This window comes from Hordeum vulgare, chromosome 3H (genome assembly GCF_904849725.1).
Source record: "Hordeum vulgare subsp. vulgare chromosome 3H, MorexV3_pseudomolecules_assembly, whole genome shotgun sequence".
In the NCBI taxonomy this organism is placed as follows: domain Eukaryota; kingdom Viridiplantae; phylum Streptophyta; class Magnoliopsida; order Poales; family Poaceae; genus Hordeum; species Hordeum vulgare.
The window spans coordinates 570,153,873-570,177,458 of NC_058520.1; the positions used below are offsets into that span (position 1 = coordinate 570,153,873).

At 49.3% G+C, this 23,586-nt stretch overlaps 2 protein-coding genes across 2 annotated transcripts; one reads left to right on the plus strand and one right to left on the minus strand.

The window, feature by feature from the left end:
* The first annotated feature begins 16,421 nt into the window (after window positions 1-16,421).
* Window positions 16,422-19,613, plus strand: LOC123445194 (signal peptide peptidase-like 3). Its single transcript, XM_045122150.1, has 14 exons — window positions 16,422-16,655; window positions 16,730-16,885; window positions 16,974-17,085; window positions 17,220-17,339; window positions 17,442-17,566; window positions 17,658-17,861; window positions 17,938-17,972; window positions 18,071-18,227; window positions 18,331-18,384; window positions 18,506-18,598; window positions 18,708-18,847; window positions 18,932-19,002; window positions 19,099-19,179; window positions 19,285-19,613. The coding sequence occupies exons 1-14, from the start codon at window positions 16,497-16,499 to the stop codon at window positions 19,347-19,349; spliced, it is 1,572 nt and encodes a 523-aa protein (XP_044978085.1). The 5' UTR covers window positions 16,422-16,496; the 3' UTR covers window positions 19,350-19,613.
* Window positions 19,614-19,645: 32 nt separating this feature from the next.
* On the minus strand, window positions 19,646-22,244 carry LOC123445193 (subtilisin-like protease SBT1.5). The gene has a single exon (XM_045122149.1). The coding sequence runs from the start codon at window positions 22,144-22,146 to the stop codon at window positions 19,789-19,791; it is 2,358 nt and encodes a 785-aa protein (XP_044978084.1). The 5' UTR covers window positions 22,147-22,244; the 3' UTR covers window positions 19,646-19,788.
* Between the last annotated feature and the right edge of the window lie 1,342 nt (window positions 22,245-23,586).

The window sequence follows — 23,586 nt, forward strand, 5'->3', positions numbered from 1 at the left end:
CCAGGGGGGGGTGGTGCCGCGGTGGGAGAACAAGGGGCATCTTGGCCCAGCTGGGCCAGGGGGTGGGGGGCTGCTTTTTCTTTTTCTTTTTTTTGTTGTTTTGTTTTGTTTTGTTTTATTTTGCCTATTCTTATTATTTCTTTCTTTCCTATTTATTTTACTAACTGGTTTTTCTTTTTAAATACTTTCTTTTATTATACTTTCTTTTACAATTTATTATACATACTTTTAATTCTCTCTTTCATATACATATTCTTTTAATATTTAACATGAATTTATAAAATACTTTTCTTTTGTTTTCAAATTTTGGATCCGGACAAACTCGAATCAACGCGGGTCTGAGATGGGAATTCGATGACGTGGCATCATTAGCGGTTGATCACTCGAGCTTAATTACAATAATTACTGTTGCAAAAGTCGAGGATGTCACACCTTGGGCTTGGCCCAGGTTGGCGAGGGAGGCAGGCCGATCTACCTGGCCCTGGGGAGCGAAGGCCTGGGGCGCTGGGGCTCTCTGGCCTGGCTGGAGCGGCGAGCTGGGCCTCGCGTGGCCCACGCAGCCTGGCGAGGGGATCCTCCGTGGTCAACGGGAGGAGGAGCGTGAGGCTCCTGCCCGATCCCGATGGGGCAGTGACGGCTGGAGCTCGCCGGCAACAGGCGAGGCGAGCGAGGCGGCCCTTCCCCGGAACCGGACCGGACCGGATCCGGCCGGCGGGAGGCGGGCTCGGCGCAGGAGCTCACAAGGAGGCGGGGCCGACGACGGGCGGTGCCCCGACGAGGCAGGCGAACGGCGCGAGGCGCTGCGGCTCATGGCAGCCGGGCTGGCGGGTCCTGGCGCGGGCGGCGGCGAGCTGTGGCAGAGGACGCGAGGTGCGCCGACGAGCTGGCGGCGACGGCTACGGGGCTCCGGCCGGCGAGGCCGACGGGCTGCGGGAGAAGGCCTCGGCCAGGGAAGGCCATGGATTGGAGCTGCGGGAGGCAGATCGAGGGCGGCGGCGGCTCGGGCCCGGGTGGGCCTCAGATGGGCTCGGCGGGCCTGCGAGGCTGGAGGCTGAGGGGAGGAGAGATAGGTGGGATTAGGGTTTGAGGGGCATGGATTTCGAGGCAAATGGGATGGCTGTCTAAATGTGGTGGTGGGGTATATATAGACAAACGGGGGGGCTCGGTTAACCGGAATCGCGTTCCGGATCCAACCGCGGGGTCGGATTCGGACGATTCCGAACGCAAGACGTGCTACGTGGCCGTGTTGTGTAGATATCCGGAGACGAGAGGGGAACGGGCGGTGCAACAACGGATTTTAAAAACTCCGACAAACGTCCGACGAATAACCGAAGACGGTGCCGCTACGGTCGACCGTTCGGGTACCAGACGGATTCCGATCGCGACTAAATTCGACAGGCGGCCTAGCTATACCTAATCACGACCGCGTGCCAAGTCTCACCTTGATCAGAGAAAGTTTTAAACGCGCTTTTAAAACAGGGTTTCGACGGTGCCGCGGGCGCGTGCGGGTGCGGTCGGACTCAGAACGGGCAACGACGAGAACCGGCAACTACTAATGGATGCAAGTTTTTGAAAACTGGCGGCACGGAGATGCCGATGCGATGCAGATGATGCGCATGATGCGATGATGAAACGACAAATAAAATAAGCCACACGACGAAAACGGAAAGAGAGGGGAATCTTCTGGAACGTCGGCATCGGGCTGTCACAACTCTCCTACACTACAAGAGGATCTCGCCCCGAGATCCAAGAATGAAAGGGGGGATAGGATGAGAAGGCAAGAGGTACAAACTTAGTCGCTTCTTTACCAACGAGTGAAACCAATGATCCTTGAAAGTTGCAAGGTGATGAGGAATGATATGGGAAAGAAGCCAGAATTCACGGAAAATTTCGGCAGCACTTCGGTAGGAAAAAGGGACAAAAATTTCGAAAAGGTGGAAGAAATAGACAATATTCACAACAAACAAGTAAATAGAGCAAGGGAACACCATGATATTGATAGAACAACCAAGATTGACCCAAATGAGCAATATCACAATGCCTCCGGAAGAAGAGAAAAGAACTAGCTCAAGCGGAAGAAGAGAATGAAGAACATAATGACAACTATCATCACAATAGCATTGAAGAGCCTCCGGACAGAGAATTGACGTAGTAGTTGGAAAACCAACAGCGAAAAGAACAAGATAGTAGTTGGCTTATGAAAATCATCTCAACAAATATGAGGTGACAACCAACCACTAAAAGAAGCAAGGATAGATTGGGGGAAACAAGATATGAACAAATCTTACACCAAGAGGATACATTGAGAACTTGGGTTAATGAAAAGCACCATGATAGGAACAAACCACAGGAAAAGCTTTAGGTGAAATCCAAACCAAGATAGCTCAATGAAGAAATCATGGGTTGAAAATATCTCATGATCAAAGAATTGGTGGTTTTAATTATCTCATTCTTGAAAGGAAATCCCTTCGAGTCTCCTACACTAACAAGAACGCTATAATACCACCTCAAAGGATAAGGAAGAACAAATGTACTTGGAAATGCAAGAGAAAGGATACTTGAGGTTCTCCAACAAGAATCTTGAAGAACACTTTAGAAAGAATGAAATCTTGATGGACCACCATGAAGGACCACCGTATACGAATGAATGATGGAAAACTATGAAGGTAGAAAAGAATAAGATTATGACCTTGCCAGAATTAACATAAAGCCTCACAAAGAGATACTTAAAAGAACTTGGAACTCCGGAAAAGAAAGATAAGAACACTAGAGGAAAGGAATTGATATCATGAGCCACTCCGGAAGAAGAATTGAGATCTCTTGGAAGAAGGAAGGACAATAATAAGAATTACGTTATGCTCATCGTTCATCAAATTAAATTGATGACAAGCAACAGATCTAGCATACAACTTATTCTTCTTAAAAAGATTGAGGACAGATATGAGCACAAACTAGAAGAAGTCTTGAAGGAGACACCGGTGAGAATTGAAATAATGAGGCAATCATGAATGATTGGAGATACAAGAGAACGAAGAGATCATGAGCCACCTGAGAGAAAAACTAGAACACGACACCGGAATAATCGAGAGACGAACGAAGAGGCAACAATTGAAAAGACTTGAGGATGAAGCTGAAAGCTGAGAACGAAGAATCTTCTAAAATGATAGCCTTCGGAGGAACGAGAATGAAAACAACTCAGAAACGCACCGGATAGCAAGAAAGGGGTACTCATGATTGACAACAATTGAGAGGATGCACGAAGCTGAAATGATGAACCTCCAAGAAAATGGACCAAGATTCGAGAGAAACACTCCTTTGGACGCACGCTGAGAATGATGACGAGAACAACACCACCAAGAATTAATGAGACACTCCGGAATAACGAAGAATGAAATGTTGAACCAAATAAGAGAATTAATTCAAATAGATCTTGAAGAAGGAATATGACTGATGACATTCATACTTACGTCATAGTTGAAAAGAATTGTAGACCTCTGGAAAAGATTAAAGAGCCAGGTAAGATCCTGGGAAAACCTGTGGGTTATGGGCCCACTCAAAGAAAATCACCGTTGAAACAATAGCTAGAACGAGAGATATTGCACCGGAATAGAAAACTAGATGAGGTTGAGAACCTTGAAATAATGAAAGACCTGAAACAAGAAACTCTGAGGTATCTTCAACGCTCCGGATGGAATAGCGATAACTGAATAAACAAGATAGGCTGAAACGAATCTCCAACATAGGAAAGAATTACAAGAACGATAAGGGTATGATGAATACGGACAACTAAATTAAATTCACCGGATAAGAGAGAAAAGAACAGACAGCGGGAGCACAATGAAAAGAAAACTCTTGGATGAAAATTGAATCACTGAGAAAAAGGGTGGGAGGGTGGGAAAAACAAGGACAACTCGGAACAGATGAGACAAACTCCGGTAAAAATTGAGAGAATGATCTGCAACATTTTGAGAGGATTGAATTCACTGAAGAGAAGCACACCGGTTGGAAAGAATTGATACGATGACTCCGGTTGACAATAATTGATAAGACAACTGATTGAACAAAAGAATTAGCGCTCACATAAAAATATGAGAACACAAATTAAGAAAGATCTGAAAACACCACTTGACATCGAAGCAACTTGAATTACCATATTTCAACAAACCAAAGAGTGAGGCTTATGAAACAAGACAGAACAAACTCATGAGAAAGATTTCCGTTCGATATTTTCGTGGACAGGATCGCACGGGCACGATTTACAGAAGCCATCAAGTGCAAGGCAGTGCACCCGACATACGAAGCGTCACCGAGTCGTAGCAAGCTACAAGGACTCTTTAAGACACAACGTGTACCGCTGTAAGTCGACCGTGAACAAACGAATCCACTAGATGTCGAACCCCAACCTAACATCATTCATTTGTTGGTAGATTGTCCTATAAGCAACTACTTGAATTCCCACCTATGAATTCCCGAAATATCTGGCCATGCAATCTGGTACACGGATACAAGGAGTAATATCACACAACTCCTATACTAACCCGTCACTTGTATCACATCCGTCAACACACGACCAGAATCTCGGACCTTCATCTACTACAGACCCTCATGATCACAACGATACAAAGTATGGCAGTACTCCCGAACAATCTGCACCACTACTGGGGAAATCGGGGTTATCTCGCCACCACTAGTATTGAAGCAATTACGAACATCCTTTGTTCTGAGATACTAAGAAATCTGAATGATAACGATGTGCTCGAGAATCCCCTGGAGCTCAACTCCCCGGAAGAAAATCAAGTCAGACAGGAGGCACCAAGACAGAACTTTGTCACATCGGCATCATATAGATCCCAAGAATATCCGCGTGATCCTAAAAATAAATTTGAGTGGGAAGAGGAGTAGAGTAAATTATTACGTCAAGCTTCCTCACCAGAGCATAGAAGAGGAGAAAAAAAGAATCCTACTCTCCGATATATAACTAAGACTCAAATAGTTTTTCACTAGACTAGACTCGGCCATGTTCGATCAATCAAGGGGGCTCCTAGGTCGGTCCTTGCTCTGATACCAACTTGTCACGCCCAAGATGCGACCCTATCCTCAATTTGGTACGGTGGCCTCGTCGGGGATAGAAGCACATCTCGTCGTGTCGCAAGAATGGATATCGTCACAAGTACATGTACTGAAAAGATGAGATATATAAAGAGTTGGATTACACTCGCCACAAGCTACATCAGAGTCACATCAGTACATTACATAAACATCAAGGGTAAGAGCAGGGTCCGACTACGGACGAAAACAAACGAGAAAATAAGAACGACGTCCATCCTTGCTATCCCAGGCTGCCGGCCTGGAACCCATCCTAGATCGATGAAGAAGAAGAAGAAGAATCAACTCCAAATGAACAATCAACGCGCTCGTGTCAAGTAACCTTTACCTGTACCTGCAACTGGTGTTGTAGTAATCTGTGAGCCACAGGGGACCCAGCAATCTCATTTCCAAAGGTATCAAGACTAGCAGAGCTTTATGGGTGAGGCATGGTTAAGTGGTGAGGTTGCAGCAGCGGCTAAGCATATATTTGGTGGCTAACTTACGAGTACAAGAAATAAGAGGGGGAAGATCTACGCATAACGAACGTGAACTACTGATGATCAAATGAATGATCCTGAACACCTACCTACGTCAGACATAACCCCACCGTGTCCTCGATCGGAGAGGGAACTCACGAAAGAGACAGTCACGGTTACGCACACAGTTGGCAAGTTTTATTTAAGTTAACTTCAAGTTATCTAGAACCACTGTTAAACAAAGCTTCCACATTGCCACATAACTGCGGGCACGGCTTTCCGAAAGATTTAACCCTGCAGGGGTGCTCCAACTAGTCCATCACAAATTACCACAAGCCGCATAGAAATCCTCAATCACGAAGCTCGCGGTCTCGTCGGATTCCGTAGTGGAAAACCTCAACTTTGAGATTACCCAAAGCATCACCGGAATCCCGATGCACAAGATATCTCGTCAAAGGTAAAACTAATCCAGCAAGGCCGCCCGGCGTGTCGACGATCCCGATAGGAGCCGCGTATCTCGTTCTCAGGACACGACGGATAAGCGACGCGTACAAGTGCCAAACCTCGAGTTTCCTCGCGGTGGCCCCGCACAGTGCTCTGTTTTGGACCAACACTCATGAGGAGCACTGGCCTGGGGGTTGATTAAATTATCCTCGGGGTCCGGAAAGTCCCTATGCAATTTATTAGGTGATTATGCAAAAGTAGTACCAAAGTTGGGCCTTGCCAGACCAGCTTTAATCTAAAACGAATTATCAAGGGGGTCCCCATAACAACCCCGATCGTGTTAGGAGCGCTCAATTATGGAACATAACACCGGTAGCCAGTAACTAAGGGGGCAAAGGTGGAACAAAACACCAGACTAGAAAGGCCGAGCCTTCCACCTTTTACCAAGTATATAGGTGCATTAAATTAAATAGCATTTAAATATGGTGATATAACAAGGAACCCATGCTTCACATGGAAGCAATGCACCTGCAACTAGCAACGCTATCACAGGGTTAAGCAAGCGGTAACATGGCCAATCAGTGGTTTGCTAGGTCGAACAGGTTGAAGGTTAACATGGCATGGTTGAGAGGCTGATATTTAACATGTGGTAGGCAACGAGACATAAACGGTAGCAACGGTAAAACTAGCATGGCAATGATAGTAATGGTATCTGGGGAAATGATCATCTTGCCTGAGATCCTGCTTGGAAGAAGAATGCCTCCGTGAAGCAGACGAACCGACGTAGTCGAACGGGTCCTCACATCCGACACGCTTGCGGAACTCTATCGAGACGGGGAAACCGGAAACAAGCATCAACACACGATATTCACCACACGATGCACAACACATATGATGCATGAGCTACTGAATACATGCAAGTCACGGCATGACAAATCACACAATCACACCTACACATTAAGTGAAGTTCAATATGCAAGAGTTGCATATTGACGAAACTCCACGTTAATTATTTAGTACACTCCCGGTTATCTACACGGCAATATTAATGTTGTCAAACATGCAAGAGGTGAAGCGGAAAGTAAACTACCTATCTAGGCATTTTAAATGAGGTCGGAAATGACATATAGCACCTCCGAAACGACCTCACATGTTAATTTACAATTCTGTCCAGATCTGAACTAATGCATTTAATTAGTTGTTAAACAGCAAAACAAATAGGTTCACGTGATTCTACACGTCAAGGCAAGCAATCTACACATAAAGAACATCTCCAACGGAGCTACGGTTCAAAAGATACAAGCACCGCAAGATATGATGGCATGAATGCAAAATGTGTGCAACGGAGGCTAAGAGCATTTCAAAACATACCACCAGCAAGACAAAATGAAACTACATGAGTTTCTAAGAAAGTTTCATGTAGGACACGATCAAATCGGAGCTACGGTTCAACAACTACGAGCAAAACAAGAAATGACTACAATCTGCCAAAATCAGCCACATAGCACTTTCTACGCCCCACAACTACGAGCTACACAACTCCGATAAACTCATGCAAGGCATGGCACGGAAGAGGGCAAGAAGCACTACTACGAACAGCTAACAACAACTAGCATGTCAGCAAGGAACACTAGGGAAAGAAGTCACAAAATGGCTTCCCACACACTATTTCAGACTTAGTGAAAATAACACCTCATGAAAGTGCAGTTTTCAGCCTGAAGGCATATTGACAACAACAAAACCTATAGCTACAGGACTCCAAATGACATGAAACTTAACAGCATGCTAGAGAAACATAAGGGGTACAACTAACTCCATTGGACCAACCTCAAAAGAGCGACAGATCACAAGATGCAAGCAAGACAAGACAGCAACAAAATAATAACAGATTCCAGACTTAGAAATATTTCAGCACGTCTAAAACAGCACTATTTCTAGCAACTTGAGGGCTATCGAAACACACCTAAACATGCATTTCTATTGCAACCAAAAATACCAGCGACTAAACAAAACATCCAAAAACAACTTCCTAGTTGACAACTCCGTCAAACGACGCACGGAATAAATCCTACGAATTAAACAAAAGGGCATCACGGCAAAATATCGCGCGAACTAACTTACTCAAAAGCTAAAACTAATTGCACAGAAAAATCCATGGGATTTTTCTACCCCGGAAACATATAAAATATGTGGGGTTTGCAACACAAAATAATGCCACACATTAATGCGAGAGAATAACCTATATACAGGAAAATAAACTAGAGGCAAAACCCTACACAGAAAAATACGAGTGACCGCTCTAAAATACACGGGAAAATAGTCCCTAAAACATAGGCATTTTATCTAAGGCACACGGGCAACCCGGTCTTGCACGAAAAACAAATACGGGTCGAAACCTATTAGGACATCGCGCTTATCTAGGCATATAGAGGTCTGGGGAGGAACCTCACCTTGGGCTTGGCCCAGGTCGGCGAGGGAGGCAGGCCGAGCTACCTGGGCCTGGGGAGCGAAGGCCTGGGGCGCTGGGGCTCTCTGGCCTGGCTGGAGCGGCGAGCTGGGCCTCGCGTGGCCCACACAGCCTGGCGAGGGGATCCTCCGTGGTCAACGGGAGGAGGAGCGTGAGGCTCCTGCCCGATCCCGATGGGGCAGCGACGGCTGGAGCTCGCCGGCAGCAGGCGAGGCGGGTGAGGCGGCCCTTCCCCGGAACCGGACCGGACCGGATCCAGCCGGCGGGAGGCTGGCTCGGCGCAGGAGCTCACAAGGCGGCGGGGCCGACGACGGGCGGTGCCCCGGCGAGGCAGGCGAACGGCGCGAGGCGCTGCGGCTCATGGCGGCCGGGCTGGCGGCGTCCTGGCGCGGGCGGCGGCGAGCTGTGGCAGAGGGCGCGAGGTGCGCCGACGAGCTGGCGGCGGCGGCTACGGGGCTCCGGCCGGCGGGGCCGACGGGCTGCGGGAGAAGGCCTCGGCCAGGGAAGGCCATGGATTGGAGCTGCGGGAGGCAGATCGGGGGCGGCGGCGGCTCGGGCCCGGGTGGGCCTCGGATGGGCTCGGCGGGCCTGCGAGGCTGGAGGCTGAGGGGAGGAGAGATAGGTGGGATTAGGGTTTGAGGGGCACGGATTTCGAGGCAAATGGGATGGCTGTCTAAATGTGATGGTGGGGTATATATAGACAAACGGGGGGGCTCGATTAACCGGAATCGCGTTCTGGATCCAACCGCGGGGTCGGATTCAGACGATTCTAAATGCAGGACGTGCTACGTGGCCGTGTTGTGTAGATATCCGGAGACGAGAGGGGAACGGGCGGTGCAGCAACGGATTTTAAAAACTCCGACAAACGTGCGACGAATAACCGAAGACGGTGCCGCTACGGTCGACCGTTCGGGTACCAGACGGATTCCGATCGCGACGAAATTCGACACGCGGCCTAGCTATACCTAATCACGACCGCGTGCCAAGTCTCACCTTGATCAGAGAAAGTTTTAAACGCGCTTTTAAAACAGGGTTTCGACGGTGGCACAGGCGCGTGCGGGTGCGGTCGGACTCAGAACCGGCAACGACGAGAACCGGCAACTACTAACGGATGCAAGTTTTTGAAAACTGGCGGCACGGAGATGCCGATGTGATGCAGATGATGCGCATGATGCGATGATGAAACGACAAATAAAATAAGCCACACGACGAAAACGGAAAGAGAGGGGAATCTTCTGGAACGTTGGCATCGGGCTGTCACATACTACTTGTTACTCTTAATGCTTGTCACTTTGATGATTTCAGATCTAAATACATTATGTTTTCATGAATATATTTGCGTTCTTGATCCTATCTATGAGTAGTGTGCACCTATTATAGTCAGGAACCGGTGATCCCAATGGTGACAGGTTGGGACACCAAAGGGGATAGACTATAGTTTGAGGATTCCATGTATCCATTCATTGTTAATGCTTTGTTCCGGTGCTCTTTGACAGGAGCACCTTAATCTCCATAGGTTCCTTTTGGCCCCGTTGGTAGCGGGATGGTAGGACAACAGATGTTGTGGAAGTTCTTATTGCAAGCACGCACGACTACCTTGGGATACATGCCTAATGTTTGATATTTGCCTAGATGATCATTATTGTTCTAATTTTACACTATCATTTTGGGTTTATGCATTAGAGACAACTATATTCACTTTAAATAGGGCACCATATATATCTCTTGGGACGACACCATATGAATTATGGTTTGGCAAGAACCTGAGTTGTCATATCTCAAAGTTTGGGGATGCGACACTTATGTCTCATAAGCTCGAACCCAAAGCGGAAAAGTGCATCTTCATAATATACCCTAAAGAAACAATTAAGTATACCTTCGATCATAGATCTGAAGGCAAGGTATTTTTTGCCAAGAATGGATCCTTTATAGATAAGGAGGTTCTCTCAAAAGAAATGAATGGGAGGAAGGTACAACTTGATGAGGTTATCGAACCTTCACTTGAAATGGAAAGTAGTGTAACGCGGAAAGGTGTTCATGTGACGCATACACCAATTGAAGAGGAAGCTAATGATGATGATCATGAACTTTGTATCAAGTTACTACCAGTCTCATAGGTTGATAAGGACACATACTACCTAGAGTGGTGGGTTAATCCTGTCTTGAAAGTCATGTTTTCAACAACAATGAGCCTACGAACTATCAGGAAGTGATGATGGGCCCGAATTCCGACAAATGGATTAAGGCCATGAAATCTGAGATAGGATCCATGTAAGAAAACCAAGTATGGACTTTGGTAGACTTGCCCGATGACCGTCAAGCCATTAAGTACAAATGGATCTTTAAGAAGAAGACACACGATGATGGTAATGTCACCATTTATAAAGCTCGATTTGTCACAAAGAGGTTTTCGACAAGTTCAAGGATTTGACTACGATATGGCTTTCTCACCCGTTGGAATTAAATTAGTAGTTGCTGCATTTTTTTATTACAAAATCTAGCAGATGGATGTCAAAACAATGTTTCTTTAACGGTTTCCGTGAGGAAAGGTTGTATGTGATACAACCGGAAGATTTCGTCGTTTCTAAGGATGCTAAAAGGTATGCAAGCTCTAGCAATCCATCTAGGGACATATGCAATCTATCTATGGACTGGTGCAAGCATTTTGAGTTGGAATATACGCTTTGATGAGGTGATCAAAGCTTTTAGGTTTATACAAAGTTTATGAAGAAACTTGTATTTAAAACAAAGTGAGTGGGAGCACTATAGCATTTTCGATAAGTATATGTGGATGACATATTGTTGATTGGAAATGATGTAGAATTTCTGGAAAGCATAAAGGGTTGTTTGAAAGGAGTATTTCAAAGGAAGACCTGGGTAAAGCTGCTTACATATTGGGCATCAAGATCTATCGTGATAGATCAAGACACCTGATAAGACTTCATAGAGCACATACCTTGACAAGACTTTGAAGAGTTCAAAATGAACCAGTCAAAGAAGGAGTTCTTGAATGTATTGTAAGGTGTGAAGTTGAGTAATACTCAAATCTCGACCACGATAGAAGAAAGAGAGAATACGAAGGTTGTCCCCTATGCCTCAGCCACATGCCCTGTATTGTATGCCATGTTGTGTACCACATCTTGTTTGTGCCTTGCCATGAGTCTATCAAGGGGTACAAGAGTGATCCAGGAGTGGATCACTAGATATCGGTCAAAAATTTCCTTAGAGGACTGAGGAAATATTTCTCGGTTATGGAGGTGATAAAGACTTCATCGTAAAGGGTTACAATGATGCAAGATTTGACACCTATTCGGATAACTCTGAGTAGCAAACCCGATAAGTATAGTGGAGCAGTCATTTGGAATAGCTCCAAGTGGATCGTGGTAGCAGCGTCTACAATATGACATGTAAATTTGCAAAGTACATACGGATCTGAATGCTGGAGACCCGTTGACTAAACCTCTCTCATGAGCAAAACATGATTAGCACGAGAACTCATTGGGTGTTAATCACATGGCGATGTGAGCTAGATTATTGACTCTAGTGCAAATGGCAGACTATTCGGAATATGCCCTACAAGCAATAATAAATTGGTTATTATCATACTTTTCGGTTCATGATAAACATTTATTAGCCATGCTAGAATTATATTGATCGGAAACTTAAATACATGTGTGGATATATAAACAACATTGTGTCCCTAGTGAACTTCTACTAGATTATCTCGTTAACCAAAGATGGTTAAGGTTTCCTAACCATAGACATGAGTTTTCACTGGATAACGGGATCACATCATTAGGAGAATGATGTGATGGACAAGATCCAACTGTACGCATAGCATTTGATCGTATAACTTAATTTGTTGCTACTTCTTTCTTTGTCTCAAGTATCTATTCCTTATACCATGAGATCATGCAACTCCCTTCAACCGAAGGAATGCCTTGTGTGTATCAAAGGTCGCTTTGTAACTGGGTCATCATTGATAACCCACAAGTGTAGGGGGTCGTTTGTAGCCTTTTTCGGTAAGTAAGAGTATCAAACTCATCGAGGAGCTAAAGGTAGAATTAATATTCTCTCAAGTTCTATCGACTATCGATACAACGCTATGCACGCTAACGCATACTTTACCTAGAACAAGTATGAAACTATTTTTTGTGTAAGGAGAAATTTACAAGGATAAAACTTGAAGTACTTAGCTAGAACAAAATTACGGATACTTTGCAATATAATAAAAGCTAGTTTTTAGTAGAGATGTTTTTGTAACACAAGAGAAAGATTTATCGGTAGGCAATCGATAACTAGACTGGTAATCATTATTGCAGTTTTATATGAGGGAGAGGCATGTCCTAACATACTTTTCATACTTAGATTATATGCACTTATGATTGAAACTCTAGCAAGCGTCCGCGACTACTAAAGACCATTAAGGTAAAAACCAACTTTAGAATTAACACACCAAGTCCTCTTTACTCCCATACGGAAACAATCCCCTTACTCGTGTGTAAGCTTTTGTCACTCTAGCCGCCCACTATAAGAGAAACATGAACATATTGCAAACCCTACAACGGGGATCCCACGCGCTTGCGCAACACAGCGGGCATCATAGGACAACACCAAAATAAAACATACAACTCAAACCAATCACGGTTATTAATCAATCCATAGGACAAAACAAATATATTCAAACACCATAGGATAGCCACACATCATTGGATAAAAATATATAGCATTTAGCACCATGTTTAAGTAGAGATTACATCGGGGAAAGAGGTTTTACACCGCTGCATAGAGGGGGAGAGTTGGTGGTGACGGCGGTGAAGTTGTTGATGTAGATCGTTGTCCCGATGGTTGCCCCGGTGGCACTCCGGCGCCACCGGGAAAGAGGGGGGAGAGACCCCTCCTTCTTCTTCTTCCTTGGTCCCCCTAGATGGGAGGAGAGTTTCCCCTCTAGTCCATGGCTACCATGGCTCCCGAAGGGCAAAAGCCTCTCCGAGATTGGATCTCTCTCTGTTCCCCTCTTGTTTTCGCGACTGTTTTGTGATCCTTTATTCGTTTCTTCAATATCTAGAGATCCATAACTTCAATTGGGCTGGAATTTTGAGGGGATTTTTATCAAAAAATTATCTTTCTTGCAGCGAAACAAGGGCCCCAACCAACTTACGGGGTAGCCCTCAAGCCATTAGAGCGCCGCTCACGGCCACCCCTGAGCCGCGCTTTTACCCCCCCCCCCCCCCCCCCCCCCACCCACCCACACACACACACAACCACCACCAATCGGGTTGGAGCCTTACAAGTGTGAGGAATTTTCAAACCAACATGTGGTTGGATGGTTAGAGGGTCTGTGGTATCTCTAGCCCACCAGGGTTCAAGTCCTCGTGCTTGCATATATTCCTAGATTTATTTTAGGATTTGATATGTCGGCTCATTCTCTTGAAGGTGATCATACGGATAGGATGTGTGTGTGCGTTCATATGGATGATTTTTTGTCAAAAATAGCACATATTCAGTGCAATTGACAGAAAAGACCACCTCTAAAACAAATTGATAGAAAGGACCGATTGCTTCGTGGCGGCAGGCGTGCAAACCGACATGTGGCGCCTGTCGCCACGCGCGGAGGCAGCAGGCCATGCCGCTACAGGCCCCGACGACGGGTGCCGTGAAACAGAAATCGGCACTCAGCCGCGAGCAGCGACGGAACGGAGTGGGTCGTGGAGGCCGTCTCTCAGCCCACGTGGAGGCTGCCGCCACTCCATCAAATGGCATGACTGTTTTTTCATACGTTTGAGTTCTACGAGGCAGGTGTCGTGCTTGGAGCGATACGAGACGGCCGACTGGAGTGTACAATGGCCAGACGCGCATGACACTGCGGACACGCACATGCATAGTGGGTGCTGGGCTATTCAGAGACGACGTGAACATGGCATGCAAGTGAGATTTATTGCTTAAAAAGGACGTGGAGAGCATGACATGACAAGAAGATGAAAATGTGTAGAGGTCCAGCGGGGTCAAAATATTATAAGGAAAATAATGCATGCTGTCTTGAGGAGTGGCGGCAGCGTGCACGTGAGTTGAGAGCCGGCCTCCACGACCCACTCCGTTCCGTCGTTGCTCGTGGTTGAGTGCCGATTTCTGTTTCGCGACACCCATCGCCTCGGCCTGTGGAGGAAAGATCTGCCTGTCCACGAAGCAACCGGTCTTTTAGGTCAATTTGTCTTAGAGGTGGTCTTTTATGTCAATTGCATTGAATATGTGGTTTTTTAGACAAAAAATCCATAGGAATGAGGTTATGCACGTGTATACGATCGTTTGCGTCTGTATTGTGTTAAAGAAAGGGAGTGCCTAGAACTCAGCTAGCTGAGATTTTCTATGGTCTCATTCACATAATATTATTGTATTTTGTATTTATCTTTTTTGTTTCCTTTAGCCCATCATTTTATTCTTTTGGGATCACATGTCATATTTTTGGTTATTGTTTCTATGCGCCCCATCTAACCGGTCCAATAACTACTCATTTGATTCTTATTGTTGCACGTTGCATCTTTTAAAAAAGAAATTGCCGATAGAGAAAAAAAAAGAATAAGCAAAAAAGTTACGTAATGGCTTGTTAGCTTCAACTACTTTGACCACTAAACATATTTTACAAAGAAGTAGTGTGTCCTTATTATATGAATTATGATGTAATAATTTGTTTTTTCTTAGTAAAAACAACTTGATTCTAGCTTTTTCATGTAGTTGCTGCACAAATAAGATTTGCAGTTGCGACCCGCCTGCGAAAACTTGTAGTTGCGACCCGACTATAAATATTTGCAATTGCGCTCCGACTATGAATACTTGCAATTGCGACTTGACTTTGAATATTTGCAGTTGCGACCCGACTACGAATGCTTGCAATTGCGACTCGACTTTGAATATTTACAGTTGCGATTAGACTTTGAATAATTGCAATTGTGACCCGACTTTGAATACTTGCAGTTGCGGCCCGACTTCGAATACATACAGTTGTCACCCGACTTTAAATACTTACAGTTGCGACCCGACTTTAAATATTTGCAGTTGCGGTCATATTTAAAATCTTACATTTGCGACCCGACTTTAAATATTAATGTCATTAATATAAAAAACAAAAATAAGACACCAAAAACCGACGAATTATGCCAAACAAAAAGGAAAAGCGATAAAAAAACCAAAAAAAAAAGTAAAAGTGTAAGTAAAAAAATGCTGAAAAATAGGAAACAGAAAACATAAAAATAAAGAAATAAGGAATAAAGGAAAACGCTGAGAGAAAAAAACAAAGCAGAAAACGCCAACATGGCCCGATGCACATATAGTGATTAACAAACAAGGCAGTGTCGCGATTCTAAATGAAAAGCAAGGCAGTGTCGCTACGCCAAGAAAACAAGACAGCATGGCTACCTATCTATTTTTCAATCACGACGGGAGGACGTGACGGGCCGTGATGGGCTAGACGGTAACAAACAACGGAGAAAAGAAAGAGATCGAGCTAGACGGTAACAAACAACGGAGAAAAGAAAGAGATCGAGCACAAGTTGGCTGGGACATGCACGAATCACAAAGTGTTTTTGATCCAACAATTGTGAACGTGACTGAGACCATAACTGAAACTCAGCTAACTGAGTTCCAGCAACACCGTAATAAAAGTGTGAGGAATTTAATCGACCGGTGCAAAACAAAATGTTATGGAAATCAGAAAGGTTGGCACTAGAGCAAAGTAAGTGATACATATGAAGAAAAAAAATCGCGTGCATGCGAATTCCGGACGAAAGTAACGCGGGAACATCGGCCTCGGACGAACGGCAGCCACCCCCGGCGGGGTACCAGAGCAAGTAGCTTGACGCGCATGCGCGCCCCCTGGAAATAGCACACGGCGAGCGCAAGGCACGGCGCATGCATGCCCGCCAGCCCGCCCGCCCGCGCACACAGACGGCGCGCCCCGCCCCGCCCCGCGCAGGTCCGTTATCGCCAGGGACGAACGACGTACGTGCGACGGCGTCAACCCAGCCATGACCGTCGCCGCCTCCCCTCGCCGCGGCCGCGGCAGCGTCGTCGCTCTCCTCCTCCTCCCCGTCCTCCTCCTGGCGTGCCGGGCGGCGGGCTTCAACACCGATTTCGAGGAAGACAAATCGCCCAAGCTCCCCCGCTGCGACAACCCCTTCCAGAAGGTGCCCGCCGGTCGACCGATTGGATTCGATGAATCATCCATCGCGGAGAGCTCAAAAATTGCATTTGCGCGCAGGTGAAACTGGTGTACTGGGTCGACGGCGAGCAGATGAGCGCCCTGATCGGTATGACGGCGAGGTTCGGCGGGATGGTGCCGGACACCGAGGCCGCCGCCGAGAGGCTCCCCGCCGTGGTTCCCAGCTCCAAGACCGGCTGCCACAAGTCCCCCCAGGCAATTAAACCACTCTCCATGCATGCCGGCACACACACATGAGACACGACGCGCCCACCTGTTCTGAGCTGCATTTCCTTCACTGCAGATAGCTGGCAACATCGCCGTGACGGAGCGCGGCGAGTGCACGTACCTGGAGAAGGCGAACGCGGCCGCGTCCAGCGGCGCCAAGGCGCTGATCATGGCCAACGACATCGACGGTCAGTCATCTGCGTCATTTCCATCACCCATTACAATTGCACGCACGCACGCATGCCGCAAACACAGGGCATATGACCGGTGCGTGCGAGCGGAACTGACCAACAGAGCCCCCCTTTGGGCTGGCTGCTGGCAGATATGGGGAAGATGGTGTGCTCCAAGAACGACACAGCGCTCGACTTCAAAATCCCGGTCGTGATCGTGTCGCGGTCTTCTGGGCTCAAGATCTTCGAGGCCATGGACGGCGCCAAGAAGGGTGAGGACACCTGAATCATAAGTCAGTTGGTCGCCTCGTATGTCGTATACATGTGATTTGCGGCGACCGATTATGTGCGGGCTCAGCTTCGTTGATTTGCAGTGGAGATGCAGCTGTACTCGCCGAACAAGGCGCCTTTCGACGGCGCCATCCCTTTCCTCTGGCTCATGGCCGTCAGCACCACCGCCTGCGCCGCCGTCTGGACCGCCGTGGTCGTCGGCGAGGAGGTAACGAAAGAAGAAAAAGATTGTTCCAACCGATTTCATGCATGGCGGTATCATATCATATGGATGACGGATGTCCTGCGTGTTTGTGCAGGTGAAGAAGCCTCCTCCGGAGGGCGAAGGAGACCAGGAGGCCGCCGCCGCCGCCGTCGAGGATCCTGAGATCGTAGAGCTGCAGCCGGAGACGGCGTTCGTGTTCATCATCGTGTCGTCTTGCGTCCTGCTCTTCCTCTTCTTCTTCAACTCCATCTGGTCCGCGTGGCTGATGGTCGGGCTCTTCTGCCTCGGCGGTCTCCAGGTGATCACATGATTGATACATTGCGGTTTGTTTCATCTCTTTTCTGACGGCCTGCCCCTGCATATTTCACATTCAGGGCTTGCACTACCTTGCGTCGACACTCATTGTCAGGTATATATATAGATGACCCACCGACACTTAATACAATCTCACACTCGTCTGAATTCTTGGATTGTCCTCTGTCATCTTAATTTGATGTGGATGGACAGAGTATGCAAGAAGTGCGGCGACACGAAAATAAAGCTCCCGGCGGTCGGGAACGTGACGGCGGTGACGCTCGTCGTGCTGCCGATAGCCCTGTTCATCGTCGTCATGTGGGCGACGCATCAGAGCTCGCCGTTCGCCTGGGTTGGCCAGAACCTCATGGTACGTCGTTAAAAAAGAAGTTGTTAAATTCCGTCGTGTGTTTTCATTTAATTTCCATGTGTTTTACTCGACGCTTGATTGATTCTTCTTCTTCTTTTTCCAGGGCATCGGTATGATGATCCTCGTGTTGCAAATAGTGCAAATGCCAAACATAAAGGTAAGACCACCATCACCCTCACCATGGACATCCATTCATTCTAGCTACGCACTGTGGCTTGTCAACTCCATTGATCTTGCACATACGCCTCTGATGTGCTGGAGGCCATGTATCCTTTTAGGTGGCGTCGGCGCTCCTGATCAGCGCGTTCCTCTACGACATTTTCTGGGTGTTCATCTCGCCCTTCATATTCAAGAAGAGCGTCATGATCACGGTAAATCTCGTCTCACACAAGAGCAAGCTGGACAAAATTCCCTGTACAACCAGTGCATTGATCCGATGACGATCGATCACAACGCGATCCTCGTGCGAATGTGATGCAGGTTGCCAAGGGCACGGAGGACGGGCCGAGCCTGCCCATGGTCCTGAAGATGCCCAAGGAGTTCGACGTGTGGAACGGCTACGACATGATCGGCTTCGGGGACATCCTCTTCCCTGGACTCCTCGTCGCCTTCAGCTTCAGGTTAAAAAAAATTCAGAGCCAGATGTTGCTCCGGAACCAAACGTTGCTGAAATTCACCATCTGCTGCTGGGTTGCATGATGCAGATATGACAGATCACACGGCAAGGGTGTGGCCAACGGTTATTTCCCCTACGTCATGATCGGCTACGCATTTGGTATGCCCCATTTTTTCTGAACTTCGTGAGACCAACATTGAGAAGCTGTTGCTAACTGATACCAAGTGTTAACTAGCCCAAAAATTGACAATGCAGGCCTGTCATTCACGTATGTCGGCCTGTACCTGATGAAGAGCGGCCAGCCGGCCCTGCTCTACCTCGTCCCTTGTACGCTAGGTACCAGCCATCCCAGCCAACCCCGGCCATGGCGCCAACTTGCAGAATCTCGAGGTCTTGGCATGTGCTACGGGTTAACCTTCTGGTCTGAAACTGATCTTGCAGGAACCATCGCTGCGCTGGGCGCGCAGAGAGGGGAGCTCAGCCAGCTCTGGAACGCCAAGTCATAGGAGAGCATCGCCGTGGATGGAATGGATTATGGAATGCACTGCTCCTAGTTGACACCCAGCCCTTGGCTCCGGGCGTACGGCCGGTCGCCTCGAGAGCTACAAATCCTCTCAAGTCAATCCGACAAGGAAAGACGAAACACCTGTACTGTAATTCCGTAGCGGTTGTTAGTGTGTCCATATGTTGATTGTAGGGTGCAGGTTAACTGACCGTGTATTTATACGATGATACGCTATATAATAGGAGCTGTTAGCACTGTTGTACGTATATAAGACGAGACTCGCAACTCTGTCCAATCTTCCCTAAGAAAAGCTCTTGATCCAAATCATAGCCACTAGTAGTAAGTACGTACGTAGGTAGTCTACATGCCGGAGATCGTGTTAACTTGGCTCGGTCGATTGATCTTTAGAATCGATCGATCTTTAGAATGAGCCGGCCTGCCTACTGCACTGGCGCTTGCAGCGTGACCACGATCGGGCTCACCACGGCGTGCCTGCCGTCGCTCCACGTCAGCGCCCCGCTCCTCACCTGCGAGCTCCCGGGCTCCATCGCCGTCGCCGGCGGCATCGGCGCCGCGGCCTCCACGTGCACCGTGAAGCTCAGCTTCTGCCCGTCGCGCCGGAACGCCAGCCGCTCGGGCCGCACCGTGACCGTGCTCCCCTCGGGCGCCCTCACGGTGGCGCGGTACACCGACCTGCCGCCGCCCACGTTGGTCACCGTGCGGATGAAGTGGGTCCTCATCTTCGCCTTCGCGCCGTCCGCCGTGAATGTGGCGGACAGGGACGGGTAGTTGAGGTTGCCGGCGTGGCCGGCGCGGCGCGCGCCGCGGCAGTCGGCCTGCCGCCGCGTGATGGCCCGGATGTTCTGCTCCGTGTAGTTGAGGTTGCAGAGGAAGTTGACGTAGTCCATGGGCGCGATGTCGTAGACGAGGCCCGGGTCCATGGCGCGCATCGGGTCCACGTGCCCGGCGCCGAAGTCGAACACGCCCGCCACCTTGCCCGTGGACTCGTCGGTCATGGTGCCGTTGCTGTTGTCCCTGGTGTAGGCCGTGGTCATGAGCGCCGACTTGATGGCCGCGGGGCTCCACGTCGGGTGCGCCGCCTTAAGCAGCGCCGCCAGGCCGGAGATGTGCGGGCAGGCCATGGACGTGCCGGAGAGGATGTTGAATTCCGTGCGCCGGCCGTCCGAGGGGATGCCTGCCGGGCCGACGCCGCTGGGCCACGCGGCGAGGATGTTCAGGCCGGGGGCTATCAGGTCCGGCTTGAGTGTCTCTGGGGATTGGGGGTTCGGGCCACGCGCCGAGAATGCTGCCACCACCGGCGCTGGGTGCACGCCGAGGTGAGTGCCTTCGAACAGGATGGTGCCCGTGGCTGGCTTCTGCGGGCTGGACGACGCGATGTACTTACGGAGCTTCTCGCCGGAGGCCGCGCCTACGGCGGTGGCTGGCAGGACGTGGCAGTCGGCTACGAGGCCCTCCCCGTCGAACGCCCCATTGGCGAGCACCATCCCGGCAGCGCCCGCGCGGTGAACCACGTCGCCCTTGGCGGCGCGCGAGTTCACGCCGCGGTCGCACACCACGATCTTTCCGCGCACGGCCGCCTGGTCCAGCGACCCGTCCAGGCACGTCGACGCGGAGTAACTGGTTGCCCCCGCGTATACCAGCTCGTACATTTTGCCGGATTGGAGCACCGGCCCGCCGTACACGCTCACGCCGTCGAGCACTTGGCCGTTGCCGAGACGCACGTTGGCAGGGAAGGCGCGGTCCATGGACCCAGCGCCTACGGTGGTCATCCAGGGCGCCACATTGGTCACAGAGAGATCTCCTGGACCGCCATTGCCGGCCGACGCGGACACAACGATGCCAGCCTCTGTCGCGCCGAACGCCCCAATCGCGATGGCGTCGAGGTAGTACGGCACCACGGCACCGCCGACGCTGAGAGAAACAACGTCGACGCCGTCAGCGACGGCGGCATCGAAGGCTGCGAGGATGTCGGAGTCGAAGCAGCCGCCCACCCAGCACACCTTGTACGCGGCGAGGCGCGCCTTGGGCGCCATCCCGGAGGCGACGCCGCGCGCGTAGCCGAGGGTGGACGCCGGGAACACGTAGCGGCCCGCGGCGATGGACGCCGTGTGGGTGCCGTGTCCGTCGTTGTCGAGCGGCGACCTGACCTCGGCGGTCTCGTTCATCCGGCCGGAGGTGGCCTCGTAGCCCGCGGAGAAGAAGCGCGCCCCGACGAGCTTGCGGTTGCAGGAGCCTGGCGGGAACCCGGGCCCGGACGCGCACACCCCGCGCCACCTGGGAGGCACGGGGCCGAGCCCGCGGTCGCGGAAGCTGCGGTGCGCGGGCGAGATGCCGGTGTCGATGACGGCGATGACGAGGTCCGAGCCGAAGTCGGAGTCCGCGAGGATGGCCGACGGCGGGGAGGAGAGCATCCCGAGGAACCGCGGCGAGCGCGTGGTGGCGAGGCGGCGGACGCGCTCCGGCAGCACGGCCGCCACCCCGTGGGCGCCGGCCAGCGCGGCCGCGGCAGACGGCGACATCCGCGCGGAGAAGCCGTGGAGCGCCGACGAGTAGGTGTGGATCAGCGGGCCGCCCTCCGGCCAGCCCCCGCCGGCCCCGGACGCCGCCAGCACCGCCGACTCGTACCAGTGCGCGTGGGTCGGGAAAGCCGACGGCTTCGCGTCGGCGTCCACCCGCACGATGTACGTCCTCTCCCCTCCCGTGTCCTCCCCCGCGCCAAGGCGCACCCTGGCGGCGAGAAGGAGCGGCAGCAGCAGCAGCAGCAGACGGCGCGGCATTGCGCGATGGCGGATCGGGGCAGGATAGGGGAACAGAGCAGGGAGTGGAGTGGAGTGGAGCGGCGAAGGGGAAAGCGCGCAGCGGCTCCGGGTAAAGGTCAAGGAGACAGCGCGGTGGTGCCGTGGCGTACGATGGGAGCAGAGACGCGGTGTGGCTCTGGCCCGCTGGGCCGGACCGGACTGAAGTCATGTTGCAGAGAGGTGGTGGCGGTGGGTTTGGATGGATTTGGCGGGCCGACCCCGCCGTGTGGGTGGGTCAGCACTCGCTTGGACTCTTGATATCGGTTGTTCGTTACCGCCTTTTGTTGGTATTTGTACGCGCCCCCACTCGGAGAAAAAGCTTGTTTGTACGTCCAGACGTGTGTTGTTTTTGCCTGTCACGGGTTGAAAAACCTGGACGTTTGTACTCGGAGAGTAGGCACGCTTTGGTAACTGCTGCGCTAGCAGTAGACCAGTAGCACCTTATGGCAGAGTGATTATCTTCTTTTTTACAAACCAAGACAACGGAGCAAACAAAGATAACCGCATACATATATATGTTCTCTGGTAAAAAAAAACTAGGGTTAAGAAAAGAGCTAGCGTCTACTTTGTTCTCCGGGAAGTGCTGCAATTGCAATCTCAAAATTTGTACCCCGAACATATTGGAACAAACCAAGACAATAGAGCAAACAAAGATAAATGGAAATGTTCACACTTTTAAGGAAAACGTTTTCCTCATGCCGACGGATTGCACATGAAGGATCTATCGTCTTGTATGCCTGCCACGTGCCATGCTAGCTGCAAGCTTATCTTTTTGGTCAATGCGTTTTTATCCCACTAGCAAACAAACCCGTGCGTTGCAACGTAAGAGAAAATAACACACGCTTTGAACACAATATATTTTCATATGGCATCACATTTGTGTTGTCGACGATTGCCTCAGTGCTCACACAACGAAAACGTGTTTAAATGTACAGTCACTCGGAATAAGATGAGAAATATGTTGTTTCTTCCCACGAGATTTTTCAAAGGTGTGCATGTGTGATTAACGATGTTTTCTTTCCTGTGAATTTGATTTTAATTTAATGGATATTTATTGCAATTCGTATGGTCGCCGGAAAGAGAGGAAAAAAGGACCGTGCATTACAGATTAAGTTTGCACCCAAAATAATATTTAAGAAATATTCAACAGCTAAAAATAGCATCCTATTTAGATTCTACACATTTTTTCAATCAAATTTCATATATAACATGTTAAAATCGGAGTTACGGTTTAAAAGATATGGATAATTTTGTTTTAGATAAAATATGGATTGATTAACTAAAAAGTCAGGTTTTTTTTTGTTAAAATAAAAAAACGTTTTGGCTGACTTAAATAGGGATGGCGGGTTTATTACCTGAAACATCAGGATTTTTCTGAAAAATGCAAAAAAAAACGGTTCGGCTGGGACTAAAAGATGG

What these genes read in the sequence shown, in the direction of transcription:
- LOC123445194 (XM_045122150.1), top strand. Translation starts at nt 16,497, where the DNA reads ATGACCGTCGCCGCCTCCCCTCGCCGCGGCCGCGGCAGCGTCGTCGCT. An exon ending in GGGTTGGCCAGAACCTCATG is followed by an intron (nt 18,228 to 18,330) that starts GTACGTCGTTAA and finishes TTCTTTTTCCAG; the next exon opens with GGCATCGGTATGATGATCCT. An exon ending in CATGATCGGCTACGCATTTG is followed by an intron (nt 19,003 to 19,098) that starts GTATGCCCCATT and finishes TTGACAATGCAG; the next exon opens with GCCTGTCATTCACGTATGTC.
- LOC123445193 (XM_045122149.1), bottom strand. Translation starts at nt 22,146, where the DNA reads ATGCCGCGCCGTCTGCTGCTGCTGCTGCTGCCGCTCCTTCTCGCCGCC.